Here is a 23,539-nt window from a genome sequence, read left to right as displayed (position 1 = left end):
CAAAGGAATCTGAGTACAGGATTTGACTTGTTAAGAGCAGGAGTGAAAAATAACTTTGGAATGGAAAATTATTTAAAGGTCTGCTTTCAGTTCTTTGAAACTACAACTTTGGTGGGTACTTAAGTTGGCAGAAGTGTTTCATTTAAGCTGACAGTCTGCATTAAAACACTACATAGTAGAAAAATACGTATTAAATACATTAAGATTTCCACTGAAACGACTCGTAGCAGTCTGTGATGAATCACGGTCAAAGGGGGGTGTTTCTCGGGTGTTTCTGAATGGGTAAGTGCTCCTCCTCACACTGCTCAGTACACTCACCCGTCAGCCTGAAGTGTAAATTACTACTTCTAAAAAAAAAAAAAAAAAAGGTTATTTTTGCAGTTGACACAAAAGCCGGCAGACTGAATGAAGGCAGTCATTCCGAGCAACCGGATCGCTCGGTAACCGCGGCTGGCGCAGCGGCCGGCCCGGCCGGGCCCAGCGGGGCTGTCACACCCGCAGCGCGGGCCGGGCGGGAGCGGGCGTTGCTGCGGTGAAATGGAGGACGGTCACTGACGGTCACACCCCGGGGCTCTTCAGAGGAATCCCCGGCCGAGCGGGCCGTGCCTGTGGGTACGAGCGCAGGGGGAGCCCTGGGGCGCCCGTGACGGCCGCACGGAGCTGGCCCCGTTCCGCACGGCCGGCTCGGGCCGGGCTGCGGCCAGCCCCGCGGCGCCTGCTGGCAGCGGTGCCGGAACGGGTCCCGCGCTGGCCTCTCTGCCCTCTTCCCTCCCGGGGCGGGTGGATCGCCAGGGCCGCCGGGCCGGGCCACCTCACCGCGCCCGCTCTCCGGTTAGTGCGGGGCAGCCGTGCCCGCCACCGGCCCCTCCCCGTTTGCGAACGGCTCCTTTAAATTCCTGTGGAGGTCACCGGAGGATTCGCCCCAGGCCAGCCCAGCTCGCGCGGCTTGAGCCAATCCTTTTCCAGGCGTGTGCCTCCCCGGGGCCAATCAGAAAGAAAAGCCTTGGAGGCGGGAGGCCAGCCTTCGTGATGGACGGCGCTAGTGACCAATCACCGCTAAAACTGGACGCCTGATGCATAGAGGCGGCACCCAATAGGTTTACGGACGAGTGGGCGGGCTCGGCGTCGCCGGGCGCTGCGAGCGCCCCGCCGGGTGGCCAAGGTAAGGAGGGGAAGATGGCGGAGTGAGAGGAAGAGGCGGAGAGACCGGGGCCGGCCTCGGCCCGGCGGCCTCGGCCGCGCTCAGGTGAGTGCGGCGGGGAACAACGGCCTCCGGCGCGGGTCCGCACCCAGCCCGGTGCCTGGTGCCTCGCACCCTGATTGGGCTGGGCCCGTGCTCCCGCGCACCCGCCTCCCGGTCCTGCTCCGTGATTGGGCTGGGCCCGGCCACGCTCGCGCCCGCCGCTTCCTGAGGCTGGGTCGGACCGCAGCGGCGAGCGCCCCCGGGAGACCCCCGCCCGCCTCACCCGGCCCTGCGGCCTCCAGGCGGGGGTGGCCCCGAGCGTGGCCGGGGGGTGTCCGCGTGGTGACGGCCGCCTCCCCCGGGGACACCTGCCGGGGCGCGGGCGCGGGGGGGAACGGGCCCGTTCGACCCGCCCGCCGCCCGGAGAAGTCCGGGTAACTTGGAAGCGGGGGGCGAGGGCGGGCGGCAGCAGATGGCGGGGAGGGAGCCTGCGCCCCGCACAGCGGTACCCCGCAGCCCGGTTGGGAACAGCTGCTGCCGGCAGCGGCCGTGGCGAGGAGCAACCGAAATGTGTCATCCCAAATTAGGCTTTTCGTCTCCGGCTACAAAAATAGCACCGGTTATAGTCACTGCTCTGTTGTCGTTGTTATTCATGGAATCCGTGTGTTGGAAGGATTTTGCTGATCTGGTAATCGGAATAGTTACATCCTTTTCTGATCTCTTTATGTCATACCGACGCAGGAGTGCACGAAGGGGATGACTTCCAAGTCACTGGACGAAACCAGAATGTACAAGTAGTCTACAGTGCAAAATAAGTTTTATGGAGAATAGGGAGATTATATTGATAGTGGAACTGATTGTAGCCTTATGAATTAATGTGATTATTGGTAATAAGGTGAAAAGGACTTTAGACATGATGAAACTGTTAATAAAATCACCGTCTCTTTTCCGTTTTAGCAACATGCAGGTCAGATATGCCCTAAATTTTTCAACATTGAAGGTATTTTGTACTATAGAATGCTGCTTGTTTAAATTTAAAAAAAAATTGTGGAGGGGTGCTTCTTACTGAAAGCAAAAGGATTCTGGCACTGGCATGAGATTCCTAATATTTTATATTTTATGACAATTCTTTAAATATCAAGTTTGTCATAGAATTTTAAGTGACTGTATTTTCAATGCGCATGTCAGGTAAAAATAAAAAATTGAAGTGGTTAAATGAGAAGTATAGCTTTAGATCTTGTGCAGACGTGGCATGTTGTCTTACATGATCAGATATCGAACTAGTTTTTTGTAACTGGCAAAATAACTCAAAAGAAATATGATAAGTGTGTTTGTCGCAACTTGTTCTGAAAGCACTAGCTGTTTATGAGAAAAATTTCCTAGGGAACATTTTAGCAATTTAATGTGCTCTGTTATTCATGTAGTAGTAACAGTAATAACAACTGATGAGCAACATAACATTAAGGCACAGTATGCTGCTACTGATGAATGCTCCTATTCATATACATCTATGTATGAATTGTTAAAATATGCCAAAGGATTTGCCTTTGGCATATTATGCATAACGATAACTCTGCTTTATATTAATAAACTAATAATAAGCAATCAACTTTCTTTCATGTGAAATTGTACACTGTTTTAGGAGTAAGTAAATTCATTTGGATTAATATTTATTCTTAATTGCTTTGAATGCACAAGAACTGTGAGAAGTAGTATATTAAAAAATCAGTTTTCTGTTACCCTGGTATATGTCAGATCAGCTCTATGCACTGCTCACAACAGTGTTGTGAGTCTGCAGCGTGACGATTTGCACAAACTGTGTGTCTTACACTGGTGACCTGTCATTCAGGGGTGTCAAAAACCGTGGGCCAGCTAAAGCTAAAAATTCTGACTGAGTCTGTGAAGAGTTGAGTATTTCTTGAACACCTCCCACCTTCATTCTTCAAAACTAGAAAAGGAACAGTATTTGAAACCAGTCCTAACATGCTGGAGGTTATATGAATACAAGATGCAAGGGCCTGCACAGACTTTGGAGGATTAAAAAAAAAAGATCATTTCTCTAAAATAGGATGCAGGGGAAGGGATGTTTCTTTAGCTAAAGAGTATTCAAGTAACAGATTACTAGGGTTGTGTGTATCATGGAACAGAAAGCTCAGCTGGAAAACAGTCTTCCCTATTTTATCTGCTGCTGTAGGAAGTACTGTTACAGCGTTGTACCAACGATGTAGTAAATATCTGTTGGAAGCCTTTAGTTTATTTGTAATTTTAAGATAAGTGAAAGAAAACCCAACTTTTCAAAGGTTGGCATTGGGAGTTGTTTCCATTGTGATAAGTGGAGAGTTCCTGGTAACTGTTCCTTATCAAATTAATTGTTTTGCTAATCATTTGCTGTTGGTTCCTCAGTCTGAAAGTCACGGGAGTGCTTGGCAGGTTCTTGAGGGAGGACTCGACTGGGAAGGGTCAGAATTAACAACATGAGAATGGAATAACTGCCCTGAAGTAGAGGGCTGGGGATCACCCGTGGACTGCAGTTTTTTAGAAGGTGCAGGTCTCTGGAGCTTGCAGAAATGTGGTGTGATGCAGGAGAGTGGAAGCTCATCGTGTGTTGGTGAGGATACTGGGAGTTTTTAGTAATGTAAGTTCTGTGTGATGAGAGAGTTCTGCTTACAGCAATCCATTATTCTTAGGTGTCAGCTCCATGTCCTTGAGAACAGGCATTATGCTTCCTTGCTACAGTGGTTTCTTGTTAACATGAAAGAGTTTCTTGCCTTACTGGAGGCTGGAATTGTGTCCACCTCAGTTCCCGTGAAACTCAAACCTGTGTCTGTTGATGATAGCTTACCATAACAAGATCATTTATCTTCAAAACATGCACAATTAAAAAGTAGTTTGGGTAGTGGTGTACTTCATGCTCCAGGTGTAGTCAGTCGAGCATGGGCTGTAGGCTGTTCTCAGTAAAGTAGAAAACAAAAAAATCCAGGGAAAAAGGGAATTCAGTACTGTGTAAACTACATTCTGTGGAATGATAACACACATGATTTTACTCCAGGAAACAAACTTGTTCGTGAACAAAAACCTTCCAGGCATGTTTTGGGTATATGCTTCTCTTCTCCAGCCTGTTCTTAGTTGAAGTTTGCCTCTCCTGAGTCTTCCATCCTTGGGCCCAATTCACTTGGCCATCCTGTCCCTTAAACTAAAGGAAGGGGTGGCTATGATCATTTGAAAAGTGACATCAGTGTGTTATGCAGAATGTTTAAAAAAGTTAACTAGTTCCTAGAGGGTACAGCTAATCTTTTGTGTCCTGGGCAGATAATCATGTATGATCTGAATAGCTTCCTAGATGCAAATTTAATTTCATGTGTTCATCTCTTTCTCTCTAGGCTTACTGAGAGAATGTGGATTGATTTTAAAAAAATGGTGAGTGAAGCCATGAGGTTATTTAGGTACTAAATATCAGCTACTAAACTTGTCAGGTTTGTTGGTTGATTTAGGTGTTGTGGGGGTTTTTTGAGTGTTGTGGGTTGGTGTGGTTTTTTTGTTGTGTTGGTGGCTTGTGGTTTTGTTTTGGTTTTTGTCCCTGTTTAAATAAATCAGTTTTGTAGGATACTTTCAGAGTTCTGGAATGTTGCTACAGTGTCAGCTTTCAGCTTGGGCTGTGCTTGAAAAAAGCTTTGATTTAACTATATATTCTAATAAGAATAAATGCTTTTAAAGTTATAAAATTCCTGTCCCATTATATCATTTTACTCTGCTAAGAGACACTAATTGTGTAATTATATTAACTGGGAGTAGTTATCTTAAAAGTTGTATTTGTTAAACAGTAGGATTGGAAGAAAGATAACCAAATGTCAGTTATCAAATGGAAAAAAGTACATTCAATTTTTTTTTTTTTTTCGGTGAATGAATAAAAATAATCTGGTAGTTAAGATGTGTAAGAGAGTTCTATATTCTGTTCTAAGCTCTGCCACATATCTTTGTTTTGTTGCAGCTCTCCAGGTCTCTTTTTCCCCATCTTCATAACAAGAATAAGACTTTCCCAACAGTGTGAACATGGATGGCCAAGCTCATGATCAGCTGAAATATTTGACTGCCTCAGAGAGAAAGTGATGGTGATGTGTGCTATATTTCAGTTTTCACGATCTACTCGCCACTTCTAACATAGGAATTGAAAATTGTCACCACAAGATTATTTCTGAACTTGATCAACTAAAGTGTTAAGGTAATTAGAATAAGATGAGAAATACAGAGAAAAGAGAGGAAAGAGGGAAAATGACGTACTGTCATGTTCTTGTATGTGAGAAAGTGGAACCGAAGGAAAAAAATGTCTTTCGCATCTCTCATTGTAGTACAGGAGGATGTTAATAAATGCTTCTGGCGCTAGCTATGCAGGAGTGCACCGACGTTACCTTCCAGTGCAGGCTGGCATGAAACTTAAAGCACAAAAATTGTGTCTCAGCAGCTCCTGTGACTAGGTGATACCATGGGAGTGTCACTGATGAAAGGCCAGGACATCAGTGACAAGATGACAGTTGTTGAAGTATGTCTGCACTGTGGATAAGTGGGGGGAGATGAGTAAAAGTAAGTACCTAGTCTGTGTGATCTCACAACTGCCAGAGGTGCTTTTTTCCTCTGCAGCGCTGACAGTTTCGTAGTTAATTAGGTGTTGGTTTATGTTGTCTCTTTGAATTGTGACCTGCTGTAGCAGGATATACTTTCTCTGTGTGCAGTGTGCATTCTGGTGCATTGTCATGCTATATGTTTGAGCCCTATAGCTATTGTAATTAACACTGGTATATTTATGGATACATTACTTCTGAGTAAGTGTTTCGTTCAGCATTTCTGTAGTATTTCCTTAGCCAGTTTATGGACATTTAAAGATATAAAATCTTACGGATCAGGGGATTATTGCAGTTTGTGAAGCCAGCTAATTTTGTCAGGCAGTAGAGTCAGGCTTTTAAAATAATGAACCTGTGGGCATGTTAATGTCAAATGTATTTTTATTCTGTTTTCTAAACTACCTCTCTTGGTGGTTTTTTTGTTTGTTGGTTTGGTTTGTTTCTTTGTGGTTTTTGGGGGGTTTTGTTTTTTTGTGTGCTGTTGTTTTGTTGGGGTTTGTTTGTGTGTTTGTTTTAATTTTGGGATTCCAGATTCTCTCCTGACATTCAAAAAGGTGATCCTGTTGCTTGCTCATAGGCTGTGAGATATGGATGTTTGTCTTCTAGCAAGCAGAACCCTGTCCTTCACTTCCATGGAGCTGAACGAACAAAGATCTCTCCACTTCCTGTTTCAACCGTCTCACCCAACATTTGATTACCCAGATGACTTCTCCCGCGGAAGTACCCCACCATTTTATCAAAACTCAAAAGCAGAGTAACAGAAATCACCATTTGTTTCCCTGAAGAAACGTCTTCTGTGCCAGCTCTTCATCCAGCTTTCAGCATTCTGTTCTAAAATGAGAAATACTTGGTAATCAGATGCAAGCGGAAGCTGGTGTTCTGCACTGACATCTCCTCCTTCATTTTAGGAAGGTTAAGTACTTCACTGTGTCATATTGGAATTCCTAGCAGATGAAGAGTCTGCATGCATTGCTATGACAAACTGTCTTGACATGTATGAAAAGTTGCAGCAGGAAAAACAGAACATATTTTCTGCTCTGACATGAGGACGAAACTTCCCAAACAACTGGGGACATCCCATACAGGTATTTTCTAGTCCAGGACCCAGGCTTGACTTTGTAGATAGATGTCTTGTTGTCAACTCACATAAAGCAGCTAATGCACAGGAACAAATGCGGAATCACCTTGCGCATAAGTGCATCATCCCAGTCTGCGATCAAAATGTATATTTGCATGTGTAACCCTAGGTAAGTGCTGGACATGAAGAGCTTTCACCAGAAGGATAAGTTACTCTGCACCATTTCATTTTTAGCAAAGAAACATGAAGCTTTAAGGGCCTCTGGGTTGACAGGATAATGATTAGGTTTACGTTAAATCACTCCCTTTCTCTGGCTTTCTGTGAATGCTTATCAGCAAAAGGAACAAAAACATTCTATGGTAGAAGAAATGGGGCAGAACTTCTTTCCTTATTAAAGATACTAACTTCTGGTGGGATGGAAGAGACCAAAGGTGTGAAGTTGTAGTTTATCCGCTCAGCTTCCTTGGCACAGTTTCAGCTTTTCATACTGCTGACAGAATCAGCTTTTTGATTCTTGTGTGACTGAGAACTGAGATGACCTGTATGTTTCCATCAACAGGCTCAAGAGAATGGACTGTTACCCACGGAAAAGTGGTTAGTTGAGAGCGAGCAGAAACACTTAGGACAGGCCTTTTACTGGTTCCTCTTATTCCTTCCCAAACTAAGGCACAATCTGTTGTTCTTATGTTTACACAAGATTCTTTGTCTCCATCATTTGTGATTATATAGGATGTTTTCTGTCATTCTGAGATGGGAGAATATATTGTTTACATGCTCCCTGCTATGGTGTTGTACATGGCAAGTAAGATTTCTTGACAAAAAAACCCCCAGAACTGGGATATGTATTCAGTTCCACTTCAAATCTGGAACTCTTCTTACTGCACCTTATTCCAAGCTTGTGATTTAGAAAATGTGACTTGCTAGCTTAAAATAGTATTTTCAAATCTGCATCAAATAAAGGTATATACGTTCTGTTAATAGGTTTTGGGAGATAATAGCATGGTTTGGGGGGTGTTTTAGATTTTATGGTTTGTTCTGGTTTTCCTTTTAAAAAACTCCTGGAGAGAGCCAGACAGCCTGAAAATGGCCGAAAAAGCCAACAATTGAAATCCTTCTTAAATTTTAATGATAGATTGCAAAGGCAGCATTCTGATATTTAAAATGTGGTGACATTTTATGGGACCAAGTTCCATAGCAGAGTAAGGACAAGTGTTGATGTTGATCCTCATCTTCAGAGTAGAGTTAGCTCTGTGTTTAATTAGACTTGCATTGTAACAATAAGATTTAATGACAACTTTACCCATTTTTTGTTTCCATGAAGAAAAGATCAGAAACGTAAGCTAAAGAGTGGTGGGCAAGACACTGTGTATCAAAATAATGCTGACTGTAATGAGCAGAGAGGTGCACTAAAATTCTGTGTAATGTTGTGATGAGCTGTGCTGCTTTTATTAGTTTAGATAAGAGTTATGTTGATCTTGATGAGGCAACCACCAGCTTGGCCTGGCTTCTTAAAAGAATATAGGATTTCTTTGTTGAATACGGTCTGAATTTTCAGAAATTTGAGGCAGGTGGAAAAGCACATTTCCTTGTAGGGCCTCCTTATGTTGAAACCGATGGGGTTTAATGTAGATGTCTGTAGAAGCAGGATCCATCTCTAAGCGATGGAAAATACTGTTAATATCATAGGATTGTAAGTGGTTGGGAGGTATCTGGTATAAGCAACATCTGATTTTTAAATCTTGGAATTTCCTTTTCTTCCTTCTGCCTGTAGTTGTCCTTCTGATGTTAGAGCTAGCAGTTGTTTCTTGCATAGCTTGATGACAAAATATTTGCAGGACAAAAAGGTATTTTTGTTTCTGTGGACATGTACAAACACTAAGAATTTGGCTGACTAGAGAGAGTAGACACTTTAACCTCTTTGAGGTTACAGGAGTAACCCTCAACATTTTGTAACCCTGCATTGTAACAAAAAAATTAAATTGCTGATTTCTCCTGACTCCTATCTATGACAATGTAACAACATAAGTTTTTTCAAGTTTAATTTTAGAACGTAATATTTTTAGCAGGGCTAAGGATCTGTCTCTTTCACAGAGATAATACTCTCAATAGTGTGTGCCCAGAAGACCCCCACTGCCGTACCTTTCCAGCCAGCACCTTTCTAAAACTGCTGTGTTAGGAAATGCTGCCTCAGCCTAATTACTTTTTCTTGCTCTACTTCTTCTCTGTTGGTTGGAAATCTTCCTATGTGAAAGATTACAAAAACAAGGGACATGTGCAATAGATCATATATATATATATACATATATATATTTTAATACTTGTGGACAAAATGATGTTACAAGTTGTTTGAAAACAACAAAATCACCAATGTCTTCCATTTTGAGATGTGTATAGTTCCATAAGCATTAGTGCTTTGTAGCAAACTGTAGTGCCATGTTAGGATCAGTGCATGAGCCTAGTAGTATTTTTACAATTTCAGAGTGACAAATTTATTAATAAACAGTGATTATAATGTAATTAAGACTAGAAAGGATACAATAGAAATGTCACGAACATGGTCTAAACATGCAGTATCCTCCCTTTGACAATGGCAATGCTATCTTTAGAAATGAAATGCATTCACTTAATGGGCTTCATAGAACCATAGTTGACTTTTTGTTTTTAGTCTGTCTGTCCAGCTACAGTAGTAAGCTAGTGTATGTAAGCATCCAGAATTCTCATCTCTATCAGTGGGATTCTTTTCTGTTTAGTCTTTGCTGAAGATGTTTTCTTCCATGTGCAGCATTTTCGATTTTATTATTATCCATCCTGTGATATACTCAGAAAAGTATGAATATGCTAAGGAGTTTGTGTGCATTTTGTACACAGCTCTGCTACCTTAAAATCATTTACAAAATCTGTTAAGTAATTCTTTTTTTTTTGTTCAGATCAGACTATGTTATAACTAGTTAAACATTATCCTCATTATATAAGTTAATGGTTGCAAAATGTTATCTGCCAATTATGCATAGAAGACTTTTATCCATTATTGCAGGAAGGGGGAAAACCTTTTTTGCTGAAGTCCTATTGAATCTTTCAAAACCATTGGTGGATCCTGCATTTACATACATCTTAATGTTAATAAGAAAGAATACAGTAAGGTCAAGGGCTGTTGAAAAACAATATTGCAGACTGTAGCTGAAAAACAACATAGCAGACTGTATCTGTGCAGCAGGCTATCTTGAGCCTGTGGATCAGAGATTCCCCACTCCTGTATTATTGAGAATTCAATATCCTGTATTTTAGGGAATTGCCAGTATTGCTTTCCAGCTCTAAGCTCAATTGGAATAATTTCTGTTTCTCCCTCTGCTTTTTTAGAAGAAAAGTTTAGACCAGGGGAAGTCCAAATGATTTAGCACTCAATGGGCAGCTTGGACTGATCAAATAAGAGACTGGTATGGTTCTTCAGATGTGCAATGCTCTGTGGATGGCATCCTCTGATTGCCTAGGAAAAAGTCTTTTATTTGGTGCCAGTGTTACTCTTCACATATTTCTCTCTTTTGCAAGAAAAAAAATATTTTTCAACTTAAGAGAGGATACTGCATCTTTTTTTCCTGAGACCTGCCTGTAAATGGCCATTAGGAGGAGGGAGGGAATGGGCAGCTTGGTTTTGAGATTTTGATACGATACATCTCTAAAGTAATTAATCAAGAAGCATGTATTTTGGTGCAAAACCAGTAATCTGTGCAGAGTTAATGTATGTAACAGGGAAACAAACAACTCTGCATTGAATACTTTTCAAAAAAATTGGACAGGGGGGTCATTTACAGCAGAGCTCTGGGGGACTTGTGCTGAGAGTTCCCGTTCAATTCTAAATGGAAGTAGCTGTACCATTGAATAATGTAGTTTAGTGCTTGGGAGAATCAATTGAAAAATACCTCTGAAACTGGAATGCAAAATAGCACAGTATGTAGGGGGAAGAATCCCTGATGCAAACAAAGCCATAAGATGATTTAATAAGAAAATAGAACTTTAGTAGCAATAACTGTTTTGCATGTGATAGTAAATAACTTGCATTAGCAAGACTGTACAGTAGAGTAAGTGGGTAATAACCAAATAAGTTTGTGGCGCTCTGTGCTGCAGGGAGTTGCGTGTAGAGTCTCTTCCTGAGAACATGGGTGAATTCCTCTTATGCTCCTCTCCTTGGAGGGAATTTGGCACTTGAATAATTAGTTAATGAACCTGATATATAAGAAAAAAAAAACCCAACCAAACAAACACTTAGCTTCATCACGTCTGAAGCGCTGTCAATGAGTGCTGGGGGAAGGGCAGACGGTTCTTTTTGAAAGGATAGCTGAAGTTTCTGTATTTTTTTTCTTTTTTATAGTCTAGCACTTACTCTGTTTCTCTGAGAAGAAACTAAACCCTTCCAAATACTGGACTGTGAAGAGAACCTGATTCTGAAGTTAGAAGCTTTTATTGTGGGAAGTACTTTTTGTTTTCTTTGTTTGAAAAGACTAATCTGAGATGGTCTAAAAATAAAAAATTAGAGAACACTTGATGCTCAAAACATTTCTGCATCCCAAGCACAGCTGTACAATTCTAAAAATTTTACTTTACAGCAAAAAATAATTTCAGCCTTGCTCAACACTGTTTCAGACTGTAATTGATTTCTGTTGTTGCCTGAAGTTTTGCAGAGGTAAGTACTGTGAAGCCTCTGGTAACACAAAGGGTTATTGATCTACAGCTGTAGCCTCTGCACCCAGCAAAGTATTTGCTATCAAAGGGTTACATAAAAGCCCTGCAGGAGTTCTAAAATGTCCATAGTTGTCACTAGTTTCAGTGCAGAAATTTAGTCAATAGAGACAATATGGCCCAACAGAAAATACTGTATTCTGAACAGAATTATTACATCAGAGGTTTAGATCTGGCTGGCTGGATTTCTTCTAGAAAGCTGAAGTAATTTGTACTGTAAGTTACAGCCGAAGGGAGGCTTCTAACGTTCTGAAATTACGGAGGTGAAGCCCTTTGGCTCTTCATAAGTTGATAATGGGACTGTGAGGGCTGTGAGCATTTTTACAACATAAAGTAACCAAGATGAGCATGAGGATGTCTGAATTAAATGTTGGCTAATATGTAGTATGTGTATGAAAAGCTAATTGATCTGGAAGGTTGTAATCAGCTTAAATTACAGCTGTTGAATTATTGATAGAATTGGAAGCTGGCCATAAGGGAGCTTAATTTGATTGTTATCTGATTACACCAGAGAAATTATAAATTTATTCTAGTCTGTGGTCAGCAAGTACATTTACATAATAATGAAATAATAATAATGAAAACATGGTCATGCTCGTACTTCAGAAGTATGAGCTTTGTGGCTGAATAGAATTCTTCACGGGTTTACTCATTTGGAGAAGGGAGGGTGGTAAATCAAGACTGATGTAGCCAGGCGAGCTATCTGCATATTCTTCCCAGTTCGGACTTTTTATAATTATTCTGTAGGCTACCAGACTAGAAATTACTAGTCACAGCAACAAAAGGAATCCCTTTGCCTTTCAGCTCTCGTACTATGGCATGAGTTTTGCTCCAACCTCCTTGATTTCACTGCTTCTAAAACAAAGTGGAAGTGTGAGATGCTACCACATTTCAGTGTGGGATATCAAAGGTGTAGTGCCCAGTACTGACATGCCGTTCTTTAGCAGTACTAAACCTGGATAATACAAGTACATGCGGTTTCCACACCCTGTAGTGCTGCTGCAGAAGGTCTAGCCAGTACTTGTCTTGGGAATTGCACCTTCAGGAACTGCACCTTCTGCAACTGAGGATAATTGTCAAATTTAGGACAAAAAGAAAGTCTTGCAGGCACTCCTTCATAGTGAGTGAGAAGAAATGTTACCAAGTTTCAGGGCACTGACACTTTACACAAGGATTACATTGTCAAGAGCTGGCAGTGTGTTTTTTGGGCAGAGAGGGGTAAAATATGGAAGAGGAGAACAATTTTTGATGGATAACCAATCTTAGAAATATCTGCTTCCTGCATTCCGAGGAAACTGACTGGTCTTCCTCCAAAACTTATAATCCTGCTTGCTGTTCAGGTACAGAGCTGCATAATGGCAGTTCCAGTTGGATTCCATTTGGTTTCTTTCAGAGTGATCCAGCATTATGCCCCTGTAGCGCTTTGGCTGGCACACAAAAGCCAGCAGCTGAACCAGGGTATCTCGTTCAACAGAGCAGAACTCCAGCCATGGATTCTCCTGTCTGTTCCCTTTCAGTCTGTTCTACACTTCCTTCCGAGTTCTAGATAAAGTGTCGGTGTTCATGGTGTAGCAGAGCGTATTTCTGGCTCTGAGCCTATGTACCAGGTTATAATATAGACAGATTCCCTAAGGTTTTAAAACATCTAAGGTTAAAGATAAAAGGTAACTTACTGTTAAAACTCACTGTTTAGTGTGTCCTATGTAAATCCTGGCTGCTTCTCCACTTCCCCTCCAGATGAGTGTGTCTGCAGGTCATATAAAAAGCAGCTAGTCTGTAATGCTTTGGGCATGAACAACTGCATGGAGAAACTGAAGGAAAGCGGCACAGGCCCACAAACCAAATCTTAGAGCTAGTATTCTAGTTATGCATGATTCAAAATGTCTAGTGTCACATAGTTATTACCAGTAAATTGAGATATGCATTTATACATAATGAAGCAATAGGAATTAATATACCAATAGCTTGAACTTCCTGCTTTGATTCTCAAATTTTTGGTTTTTTTGGGTTTTTTCTTTTTTTTTTTTTGTTTTTTTTTTTTAGGGAATGTGCTGCCTCTGTAGAGAAAGGGGCAGAATGTATAGATAGGGACAGAAGCATGGCACCAAAACTGTAAATCAGGAACCAGGATCAGCAGAACTCGCCTTTATAACCTCTTGTCTGGTTCATCTTAGTGCCCTGAGCATGTAAAAAGCAGGGCATGAACTAAGCATGTTTAGGGGCGAGATGGGGTTTCTCACCTGCTGCAGCTGTAGCAAGGAAAAGGGTGCAGAGTTTCTTACAAGGTGCAGGGGGGGAGCAACTAGTTGGGGGAAAAAAAAAAAGAAAAAGAAAACAAACACACACAAAACACACAAAAATCAAGTAATGGAAACCATAGACTCAAATTGACTGTGGTATTTGCCAGACAGTAGGTAATAAGCTTGTGTGTGGTGAGAAAAATTATTTGGAGAAGACTGAATTTAATAAGCACAGTACATATATTTCAGGTGTCAAATAGCTTTTTAAGACAGTATTTTCAGGTAACTCTCTAGCCACATAGGCAGCTGTACTGAAGCATACTGGTACCAGCCAGCAATAATGGCACCTGCAGGAATGAACCTGAAAATACTGGTAATCTTGTATATTTTTTAAGTTCTTTAAAGAGATTTTTAAAAACAGAAAATGAGATTTGATCGCTGAAGGTCTTTTATCTTCTGCAACACAGGTTGCAATAGTCTTTTTTCTTTATTTCACTTATTACATAAAAGGGAATTTGGGTGCCATCTTTCTGTAAACTTTTAGTGTGTTCTCTGTAATATTTCCCAAGTCTTTTAGTGGATAATGCAGTGAATTTTTGCTGGCCGTTTGAAAATAACATAGAATATGTGGCATAGCCTACATCACTAGTACTTTCCAAGTTTAAGCTTGTATTCAAAGATGTTGAATACTAGCTTGTTACTGCAGAATTCCATACTTCTACCTTAGCTTAACTTTGTAGGTGGGCTTAACTTGTGCAGAACACTTCTCCACGTACAGAGGCTTCATCCTATTTCTTAAATAGAAAGAGGAATTGTCTTGGAGGAAGAAATTGTGTGTCAAGTTAACTCCTGTTCATACTTCAGAGCCAACCATCCATAAAGCACCATAATTTGGGTTTAGAATGGGGGTTGCATTTTTGTCATGCATGTTCTTTCCAGACATACAAGAACTGCCAAATGAAGATAGGAATATTGTAAAAGAAGATAACTATTTTATGGTATCAGAAGTTAGACTAAATGAAATCCTTTGAGCCAACTTCTTCAAGCAAGAAGGGAATTTGTAAAACAAGTTTAGCCAAACGGTTAACCATGGCCACCCAATTCTTAGTGGGTATTTTTTAGAACACTTCACATAGTTTTAAACCCTGTTAAATATATTTTCCTTTGTGTGATAAGTAAGCAGTTGTGTCCTTTGTTAATGCTTATTCCCTTCAGTGTAAAACCTGAGGAATAAGCTACTTCAGGATGTCAAAAAATAACAGCGAAGGAGAAGTATTAGTTACAGATTCTTTAAAATTACCTTAGTACTTGAAAAACAGGCTAGAAAATACTTCTTGTACTGAACTTCTGATGGCATGCTCACATGGATGAAATTATTGGTGTTACTGGAACTATGTACTCCCATTGCACACATGTTTTACATGGTAACAGTGAAAGAATGTCTCCCTGCAAATTCTGATGTTTTTTCCAAAAGGCAGCTTGCTTTGATATCTATGCATCTTTGAGGATTTCAAGATAAGATTTTATTCTTTTGACACTGTAAAGAGGAACTGTTTAAAAATGAACTTGGAAACTCTGCACCTGTATACAAATTTTTTTAGCAATAAAGCAGCACAGGCTGAGAATGCACTAAAACTGGATGTGTCATTTGTTCAGAATACAAATTAACCAACTACAGACTTCATTTCCAAGATGTGTTTGTTGTTGCTATACCTTTGTCAAAACTTAACGTTCTGAGCTAAGCCCACATATGCTGGGTATCTGCTTTGGGTCCAGCTGTTCCAGCAGACTTCAGGCACAAGTCTCTGGCTTCTTGGAAGGCAACTAAGAAAAATTGTTACTCCAGTCATAATAAGGTCGTCAACTTACCAGAGAAAAGCTTCCAGGGTTGTTTTAGGTGGCAGAAGAAAGCTTCTGTTTCTTTTACTGATTGCCTGAAAGTAACAAGTCCTTCAGAAAACTCTTTCATATATGTGGACTGTTTATTGTTTTAGCAGCTACATTTCTGAAAAACTTCTTTGGCCTGCAGGGAGGCACAACTTTCCTTGCAGTTGCTGCTGGAAGCAGTTTTGGGAAACGCTGTAACGTGGCAGCACACCACCTTGCAAGGACTGTGCTGAAGAAGCCATGGCTCCCAGCCCTGCTGCGAGCTTTCCAAACCCCATTATGGATTGCTAGCTTATGTTGGCTTACAGAAGATTCACTGTATGATTGTTACTTCAGTAACCTGTTCAGCCACCTTAATTTGTTTCGTTTTCTAGTTGTTTTCACCTTTAGATTCCAGAGAAGACAGCTGCTGGTTAGCTAACATAAGCAGACCTGACCTTGAGACTTGCTTGCTAAGTGATTGGTGTTTATTTAAATAGAGAATCCATCCTTCCCAAGCTAGACTGGCCCTGGCTGCACTTAAAGCTAGAACACATCTCTCAAGATGCCTATTTAGAGATTAGGTTCTGCACTAGAATAAGAAAAACAAATAATCACTGATCAGTTATAGATTAAGAGGAATTTGAACCCAGGACAGGCTGTGGGATCAAAGCTGAATCTTTAGGAATAAGATTTTATAAGCAAGCATCACTTAAATCAAAATGCACCCATAGATTTAAGTTGGTATCTCAGTAAATGTTCATCTCATATAACTGAAGATAACAAATTTATTTTATATTTTGTAAATTAAAGTGGCTTGCTTCTTAAAACAGAATCTGTCTGGAACACCATACTGCTGTGAGTGTCAGCCTGTACATCAGGCAATAGTGCCAAGAAAAAACATGATTTGATGAATAGACATGAAGGACTCAACAGAGCAGCAGACCTCCCAGTTCTAAAGATTAGAGAAATGTAGTTAAAAATTTACCAGCTATTATTTAGCACACACACTCATTATTTGGTTAAATTCATGCTACGTAATGTAATATGAGGAAACATTAATGTAATGCTTCATTATGAACCAGGACCTAAACAAGATAAACTGATTTTTTGTGCAAACAAAATCTAAGGAAAAGTGGGTTTATGACTCACATGATATTATCACTGATCCACACAATATATATTTCTGAATTTCAGCTTTTTTAATTTAAAAAGTTTCTTCTTTACAACTGTAAAAATAATATAAAAACATAGCTGACAGCTTTCTTTTCCTTTTAGGGGTGGACGTTTAGTTAAATGAAGCAAGACAATTTAGCACTATTACACACATATAGATGTAAAGTCCATAGCAAGAAACAGCCTCAATGCAGAAACCAGAATGAAAGAGCAAAAGCAAGTAGTCCCATTATCAATCATATTTCTTAAGACTGATGCAAAAACAAAAGGGCTGTAACTTAGAAAGTAGCACAAAGGTGAAGTTACACAGTGGAAAACATTTACCTGAGATGGGAGGATGCCTGCACAAACTGAGCTTAGTCACAAGACCCCAGTTAAAGACTAACAGGTCCTTCAACATAATGCAGGGTCACTGCACAACACAACCTTAAAAACGCCTTTTTCTTAAGACCGAAGTAATCAAATACAGCAACTCCAAACTTCATATGAATATACAGCGGCAACTGTGAAGAACAGCCTTGCAGCATTTTAGAGACAATAACATTTATGATTACAGGCAATGAAACAGAGCTTAACAAGAGTGTAACATTTACTTCAGGTAGTTACTTTTGATATCCTGAATTTAGCTGTCATCGAAAAGCACTGCATTTTCACACTTAGGCCTGTCAAATTTGTAAAACATAAACAAGAAAAATAATTTAGATAGTATATAGTATTAGAATTTAACAGAGAGCACCCCTCCTCTCCCTGCAGAATGGCTGTTGAGATTTTATGTTATTGCTTAACCAGAACAAACTGAGACAACCCAGAACTCTTAAAAAGCAGCACAGCAGACATAAGTAGTGTAAATATCAGCTCCCCACCTAAAGCCTCTGAGGTGCCTTGCAGTAAGTTTTGTCCCCTCCGCTCCTTGCCCATTATGAAAGTTATTTTACAAATAAAACAATTAAGACACTGAAATACAGGGAGTACCGGCATCGGCAGCAACAGGGAACGCAATCTGCCAACCATATACAGAAGTAAGGGAGTGGCAAATGGCATCACTGGAATTCAGTTGATCAAGTAAATACAACCCTCTCTAGACTACTACAAACTACTAAACTTTATGGAAGGTTTAAAACATCAGCCTTTTAGGCAGCGAAAGACCCGTATCTTGCAGATAACAAGAATTAGGGATATTCTGCCCCAATAACAAGGGTAAGTAGTGCTCTGCCATCAAATTACTTTCTAGATGTTTGGAAAGAAGCAGAACCCATTCAAAACAGCAACGCCAATGAATACCCATTAGGTATTTTCTATGGAACGACTGGCCAAGTGAGGGCAGCAGGCAGATCATCACAACTTCAGCAGGGCAGTGTTCCCATGATTGAGCAGAAGCAAAGGAGAAGAAAAGACTGTTCCTTGGTTTCACAGCATCAGCCCCAGAAGGAAAGGCTCAGATCTATTAAAGGCAGTTGCTCACAGGCTAAGGTTCCTGGAGCAGCAAGAACTTGACTCAGTCCTGTGCAGCCACGGGGCTGCATTTCCAGAGGACTTGGCAGGCACATAGGTTGCCCTTGAATTTGAAATGCAAAACCTTTTGCTTCAGCCAGCATCATGCCATCCAGATTTACGCACTAAGCACACTCTGCAGCTTCTGTGACATGCTAGCTTGCTCCTTTTGCAGGGCACGTACACAAGCAAATCTAAAATAACTCATCAGGAGCCCATTTAGCAGTGCCTCACATACCAGCTAATGAGCCCCTTGACCAACGGCTGGCTGCCATTAGCACTGCATTTATATGAAAAGATGAGAACTTTAGTTCTAAGAACATTCAGTTTATAATAGCTCGTCTTGAATATCATCTTTAGTATGTTTTGTATAGTTCCAGGAACCTGTTTTTAGTATTTCAAAGGCTGTTTTTTCCCCTGAAGTCATTAGAAGGAATCAAAGTCATAGCTATGCTGTCTCAGAGGGTGACACACTCCATGGGTGAGCTATTCATCTTTCCAAGCATAACTTCAGTATGTCAGGTTTCAGGTGTTCCCCTTAGGTCAAAGGGATGCACTTAAGTATCAGTTCTTCCTATACACAGATAAAGTGACAGATCAGCACTCAGACCTGTTCTGGTGCATTATTTCACCATAATGAACAAGCTCCACACAGAAGCAGAAGCAACTCCAGCAGTTCTTGAAAATGGCACATTATTAGTTGACCCTGTCTATTGCATATCCTGGCAGGAGGCCAACTGCATCCGATGCAGAGCTTTGCCCTTCTGCCACATCATTCTTTTATGCCAGTTCCTCCAGCTGCTTCATCAGCGATTCTATGCGAGTGTGGACCTCTACAAGCTTTTCTTTCAGCTAGAAAAGAAGAAAAATATTAGTATTAAAACTAGAGAAAGATGTCCTAACACTGGATCTTTGAATAATCTGCTCTCTGCTTTTCAGTGGCTAAAAAGCAGCTGACTTTCAAGATGGAAGATTATACTGGGCTTTAATCTCTATACTGCATGTCTAGTACAGCTAAAACTGGCACCCAAATCAGAGGCCTGCACTACAAAGAGGAGCTAGATCAACATGTGCCAGCAGAACCCCTTTCACACATGTATGGAAACGCACTACTTAAGGAGCCAGAGCTGCTGGAGCCTTACTACGATCAATCCAATCTTTCCTAGTCAACTCATTACAAGTTTTTACATAGCCAGAGACCTTTTTTGACAATATCTGAAAAGACTGTTTCATCATTAGCTAAGGAATACATGTGGACAGTCCCTCAGAAATGCCATTTCCAGAGTCTGCAGTTTAAGTTAATGCATCGAAAGCACAAGAGTAAAATTCTGCTCACATTATGTCTGAAAAAGCAAAATTCAGATTCTTGCGCTTGTTCTAACCAAGAAGCAAACTCTCCACAGTCATGTCATTTGTGTTTGCAATGAACTACTACCATTTTTTTTTACTTCAGAAAAATGCATCTCAACTTTAGAAGTCTTGCCTGGATAAGATTTTTGCATTTTAGCCTCACTTGACCTATAAAAACACTCTAATCTTATGATAAGACACTAGAAGATGACAAAACTTAAGAAATGTCACGGGCCCATTTCCATGCTTGGAAGAGAAACTCAAAAAGAAATAAAAAGTAAGGAACAAGTGAGCACGTGCATGCTCGATACACTGGCTATTTCCTACACACAGCAACTGTATTTGAGCTATGAGACAGACAATTTACTAAGTTAATGACTAACCAAGTTATGGAAAAGAACACCCAATTTAAACACCAAAAAAGGAGGGAGGTTCTAGTGCTGTCTCTGAAACTACAAGTGTATACTACCATGCTGTGTTGAGCTTACATAGCCATAAATACAACTGTATTTATCCCTTTCGAATTTACAAATTGCTGTTTTTTAAACTCTTCAACAGTGATTTATCAATTCTAGGGACAAGTATTACTAGTAATACTTAGGTGAAGTCTGTCTAAATGATATTTTTTTCTTTTCAAAATGTAGCAATAAGAGGATAACCCAGTTTTGCCAGAAAATTAGCTAGAACTGGATACGTTTTGCAGGTAAGTGGTTCTAAAAAAACATTTTGCATTTCTTACAAATTTAAGTCATTTACTGTATTCTAAGTCAGCATTTTCTCCATCCTATGCCTTTAAAAGAAGCATCAGCATTTTAAAAACGTTTTCCATACAAATTAATGTAGAAACCTTACTTGCTGCAGTTCTTGCTTTAAGGTCACAACAGGAAAATTCACCTTAGAAGCTTCTATTATCATTTGGTTTTTTAAGAAATAACTGGAAAACAAAAGGGGAAAGGGAAGAAAGGAAGGGAAAAAAAAAAAAGAAAAACAGTTAAACACCCCATAATTGCATTCATTGTTTACATGGTAATATATGATTTTAAAGCAGATAAAAAGTTGTTGCCAAAAGCAGCGAACACGTTATAAAAATACTAAACTCCTAACAATGGTTTTGCTTTGAAATCATAAGATACTCTCATCACCAGCTATAAGTAATTATTTACAGTTTCTTTAGTCAAATCCTCAGCCTATCATGGAACTACTTTGATACCTCACATCAGCTAAGTGAATCTGGGACTGAAGGAGATCTCAGTAGTGCAAACAACTACATTTAAACCTTTACATTATATGAGGACACTCAAAAAGGGCAAAGCAAATCAAATGGAGTCATGCCAACATGAACAACTGAAACACAGTGGATATTAAAATCCCACACCAATGTGCTCAGACAGAAGTAAAGCTGGTTTTTTTTTCGCTGTAGATTAATTGTACACCCTGTTGTAATAACTTGCAAATTCCCATGAAATCATTGGCCATAAGAATACAGTATACTCACCAGTTGATGCTGTCCTTGAAGAAACAGAATAAGCCTCGGAGATACGCCAGGGCACTGGAGGCAGAATAAAGAATTAAGCCCACAATTGAGCCACATGACTGACAGGATAATGAAGTGTAAGCACTAAGGGAGAAAAGGAAAAATATTATTAAACAGAAGGTTCTGAAACCATAGATAATGCATGCTTGTCAGAGGACATCAAATAATTGGTTCTGTTAGAACACCAAAACAAGACATAATAATGCCTTCTCCTTAAAGAAGAAATATATACAGAGAAAACGTGAACATAAAAAGTTAGGCATGTTACGTAAGAGATAATATTTGTAATAAGTGAAGTTGCAATTAGGGAAGAAAATGCACAGCTTATTTCCACAGAGTTGTTTAGGTTGTACTAGTCAAATATGATTTAACTGGTAAAACAATGCCTGTGCCCACACCTATGGCAGGTCACAGATGAGACATTTCCTCCTGATAGAACAGCCTATTGCCTCAGAGACCCCCTCCCCTAAACAACAACAACAATAATAATAATACCCAGCAACAAACAAATGAAACAGAAACCCAGCAAAAAACCAAATCCCAACAAACAAAAAACCAACCACCAAAGTATTTTATTTAAAAAGTTCCCAGCCCTTCTAGATTGTGGAGCAGACTTTAAGCAAACTACTGGTTCTGTAAACATGTGGTATTTACATCCATAACATCAGACTAATCCCAGAGTTACTGAACCTGTTACTAGCTGTAAAGCAGAAGTTACTAATTTTCAGTATTAAAAACCACAAAAACCCCCAGAGATGCTTTAATTTAGGTAATACACATTTGGGGAAGGAGCAGAAAAGAAGAGAACTGAAGGCCAGGCCGCCTTCTGCCTTTTACTGCATCGCCCAAATGTTCATCTGCACCAACACAGGCTGGAGCAGCAAAACTTTTGATTTTTGACAAAAATGAAAGCTAAATGCCTACAAAAGGCTTCTCCATCCGAAATGACGAAGCACGGGCACGAAAAGCCCTGTGGAGTTTACCGAGGCCGAGGAGGCCCCGAGGAGGCCCCGAGGAGGCGCCGAGGAGGCCCCGAGGAGGCGCCGAGGAGGCGCCGAGGAGGCCCCGAGGAGGCCCCGAGGAGGCCCCGAGGAGGCCCCGAGGAGGCCCCGAGGAGGCCCCGGCGCGCACCCCGCGCGGCTCCCGGCTCCGCCCGCGCAGACACCGCGGCGGCCGCTCCCGGCAGCCCCGACACCGAAAGCGAGACCCTGCCGAGCTACGCACCAGCCCAGGAGCGGTCCCTCCAGGCCGATCAGGAGCGAATCCTCCCAGGCCACATCGTTGGTGACTTCTGAGGGGAACACGAGAGGCGCTGAAAACAAGACCCACCCCCGGACCAACCCCACCCGCGTCCTACCGCCCCGTGGCCTCAGGACGCCCGACGCCAAGCCCGGCCCGGCCCAGCCCAGCCCCCCGGGCCCGAGGAAGGTCGGCGGCCCGCCGGGGCGGGGGGTGCAGCACGGACTCAGCCCCCGTCCTCCCCGCGGAGCCCAGCCCAGCCCAGCCCAGCCCAGCCCAGCCCTGCCCTGCCCTGCCCCGCGGCGGGCGGGCCCGGACAACCCCCGCCCCGGGGCCGCCGGGAGGGCACTGACTGAAGCAGACGAGGAGGCCGAGCCACCGCTCCTCCTGCGCGCACAGGTGCAGCGAGTCCCCCAGCACCGCCCAGCAGCCGCGGCAGTGGAACACGGCGCAGTCCTGCGGCAGCGGCCCCTGCTGCCGCGGTAGCGAGGCCGCGGCCGACGGCGAGGAAGGCGGCGAGGAAGGCAGTGAGGAAGGCGGCGAGGAAGGCGGCGACGGCAAGACCCGCGCGGCAACAGCAGAGGTCGACGGCCGCTCCAGAACGATGGTCCCGCTGATCTGCGGCTCCTGCAGGAGCTCCAGCAGCTGCCGCCGCACCGCCATCTTCTCCCGCCCCGCGTTCGAGCGCGGCGCCCGCCTTCCCGGCCTCACAACTGGAGCGCGCTTCACAGATCTGAGTTTCCATTGGGCAACGGACGCATCAATCCTCACCTCCCGACACTATTGGGAGCTGGGCCGCACCGAGTCATTCCGTTGCCCAATCAGCAGGAGAGGGCAGAGCTACCCTTATCGTGTTTGAAAAAAAAAAAAAAAGCAAGCACGCCTCGGCGGCCGCACCGCCATTGGTGGTTTCCGTGCCCGCAGGCCCAACCCCTTTGCCTCGTCCAGCCAATAGCCTGGCGCGGCGGGCGAGTTCGAACGGCGGGGCGGGGAGAAGGGACGCCGTGTCGGTTGAGCGCGAGATTCGAAGCG

At 42.1% G+C, this 23,539-nt stretch overlaps 1 protein-coding gene and 1 long non-coding RNA gene across 5 annotated transcripts; one reads left to right on the top strand and one right to left on the bottom strand.

Annotated features, from left to right (window-relative positions):
• The first annotated feature begins 1,126 nt into the window (after positions 1 to 1,126).
• LOC135988996 (uncharacterized) lies at positions 1,127 to 15,474 on the top strand. 4 transcript variants are annotated; one of them, XR_010606264.1, is made up of 5 exons: positions 1,129 to 1,246; positions 4,564 to 4,600; positions 5,172 to 5,761; positions 6,377 to 7,471; positions 11,244 to 15,474. It is a non-coding gene; the product is annotated as an uncharacterized LOC135988996 (long non-coding RNA). The 4 variants fall into 4 exon arrangements; XR_010606263.1 differs by having other exon boundaries at positions 1,130 to 1,246; positions 5,172 to 5,402; positions 5,643 to 5,761; positions 6,377 to 15,474; XR_010606262.1 differs by having other exon boundaries at positions 1,130 to 1,246; positions 5,172 to 5,402; positions 5,640 to 5,761; positions 6,377 to 15,474.
• A 1,466-nt stretch (positions 15,475 to 16,940) lies between these two features.
• Positions 16,941 to 23,185, bottom strand: OIP5 (Opa interacting protein 5). The gene is made up of 5 exons (XM_065636385.1): positions 22,861 to 23,185; positions 22,493 to 22,559; positions 21,230 to 21,352; positions 20,587 to 20,668; positions 16,941 to 19,236 (listed from the first exon to the last, which is right to left on the bottom strand). Exons 1-5 carry the CDS (start codon positions 23,168 to 23,170, stop codon positions 19,165 to 19,167), a joined length of 654 nt encoding a protein of 217 aa, XP_065492457.1. The 5' UTR covers positions 23,171 to 23,185; the 3' UTR covers positions 16,941 to 19,164.
• Positions 23,186 to 23,539: the final 354 nt, after the last annotated feature.

Source organism: Caloenas nicobarica, chromosome 5 (assembly GCF_036013445.1).
Source record: "Caloenas nicobarica isolate bCalNic1 chromosome 5, bCalNic1.hap1, whole genome shotgun sequence".
In the NCBI taxonomy this organism is placed as follows: domain Eukaryota; kingdom Metazoa; phylum Chordata; class Aves; order Columbiformes; family Columbidae; genus Caloenas; species Caloenas nicobarica.
This window is presented reverse-complemented; position numbering and strand designations above follow the sequence as displayed.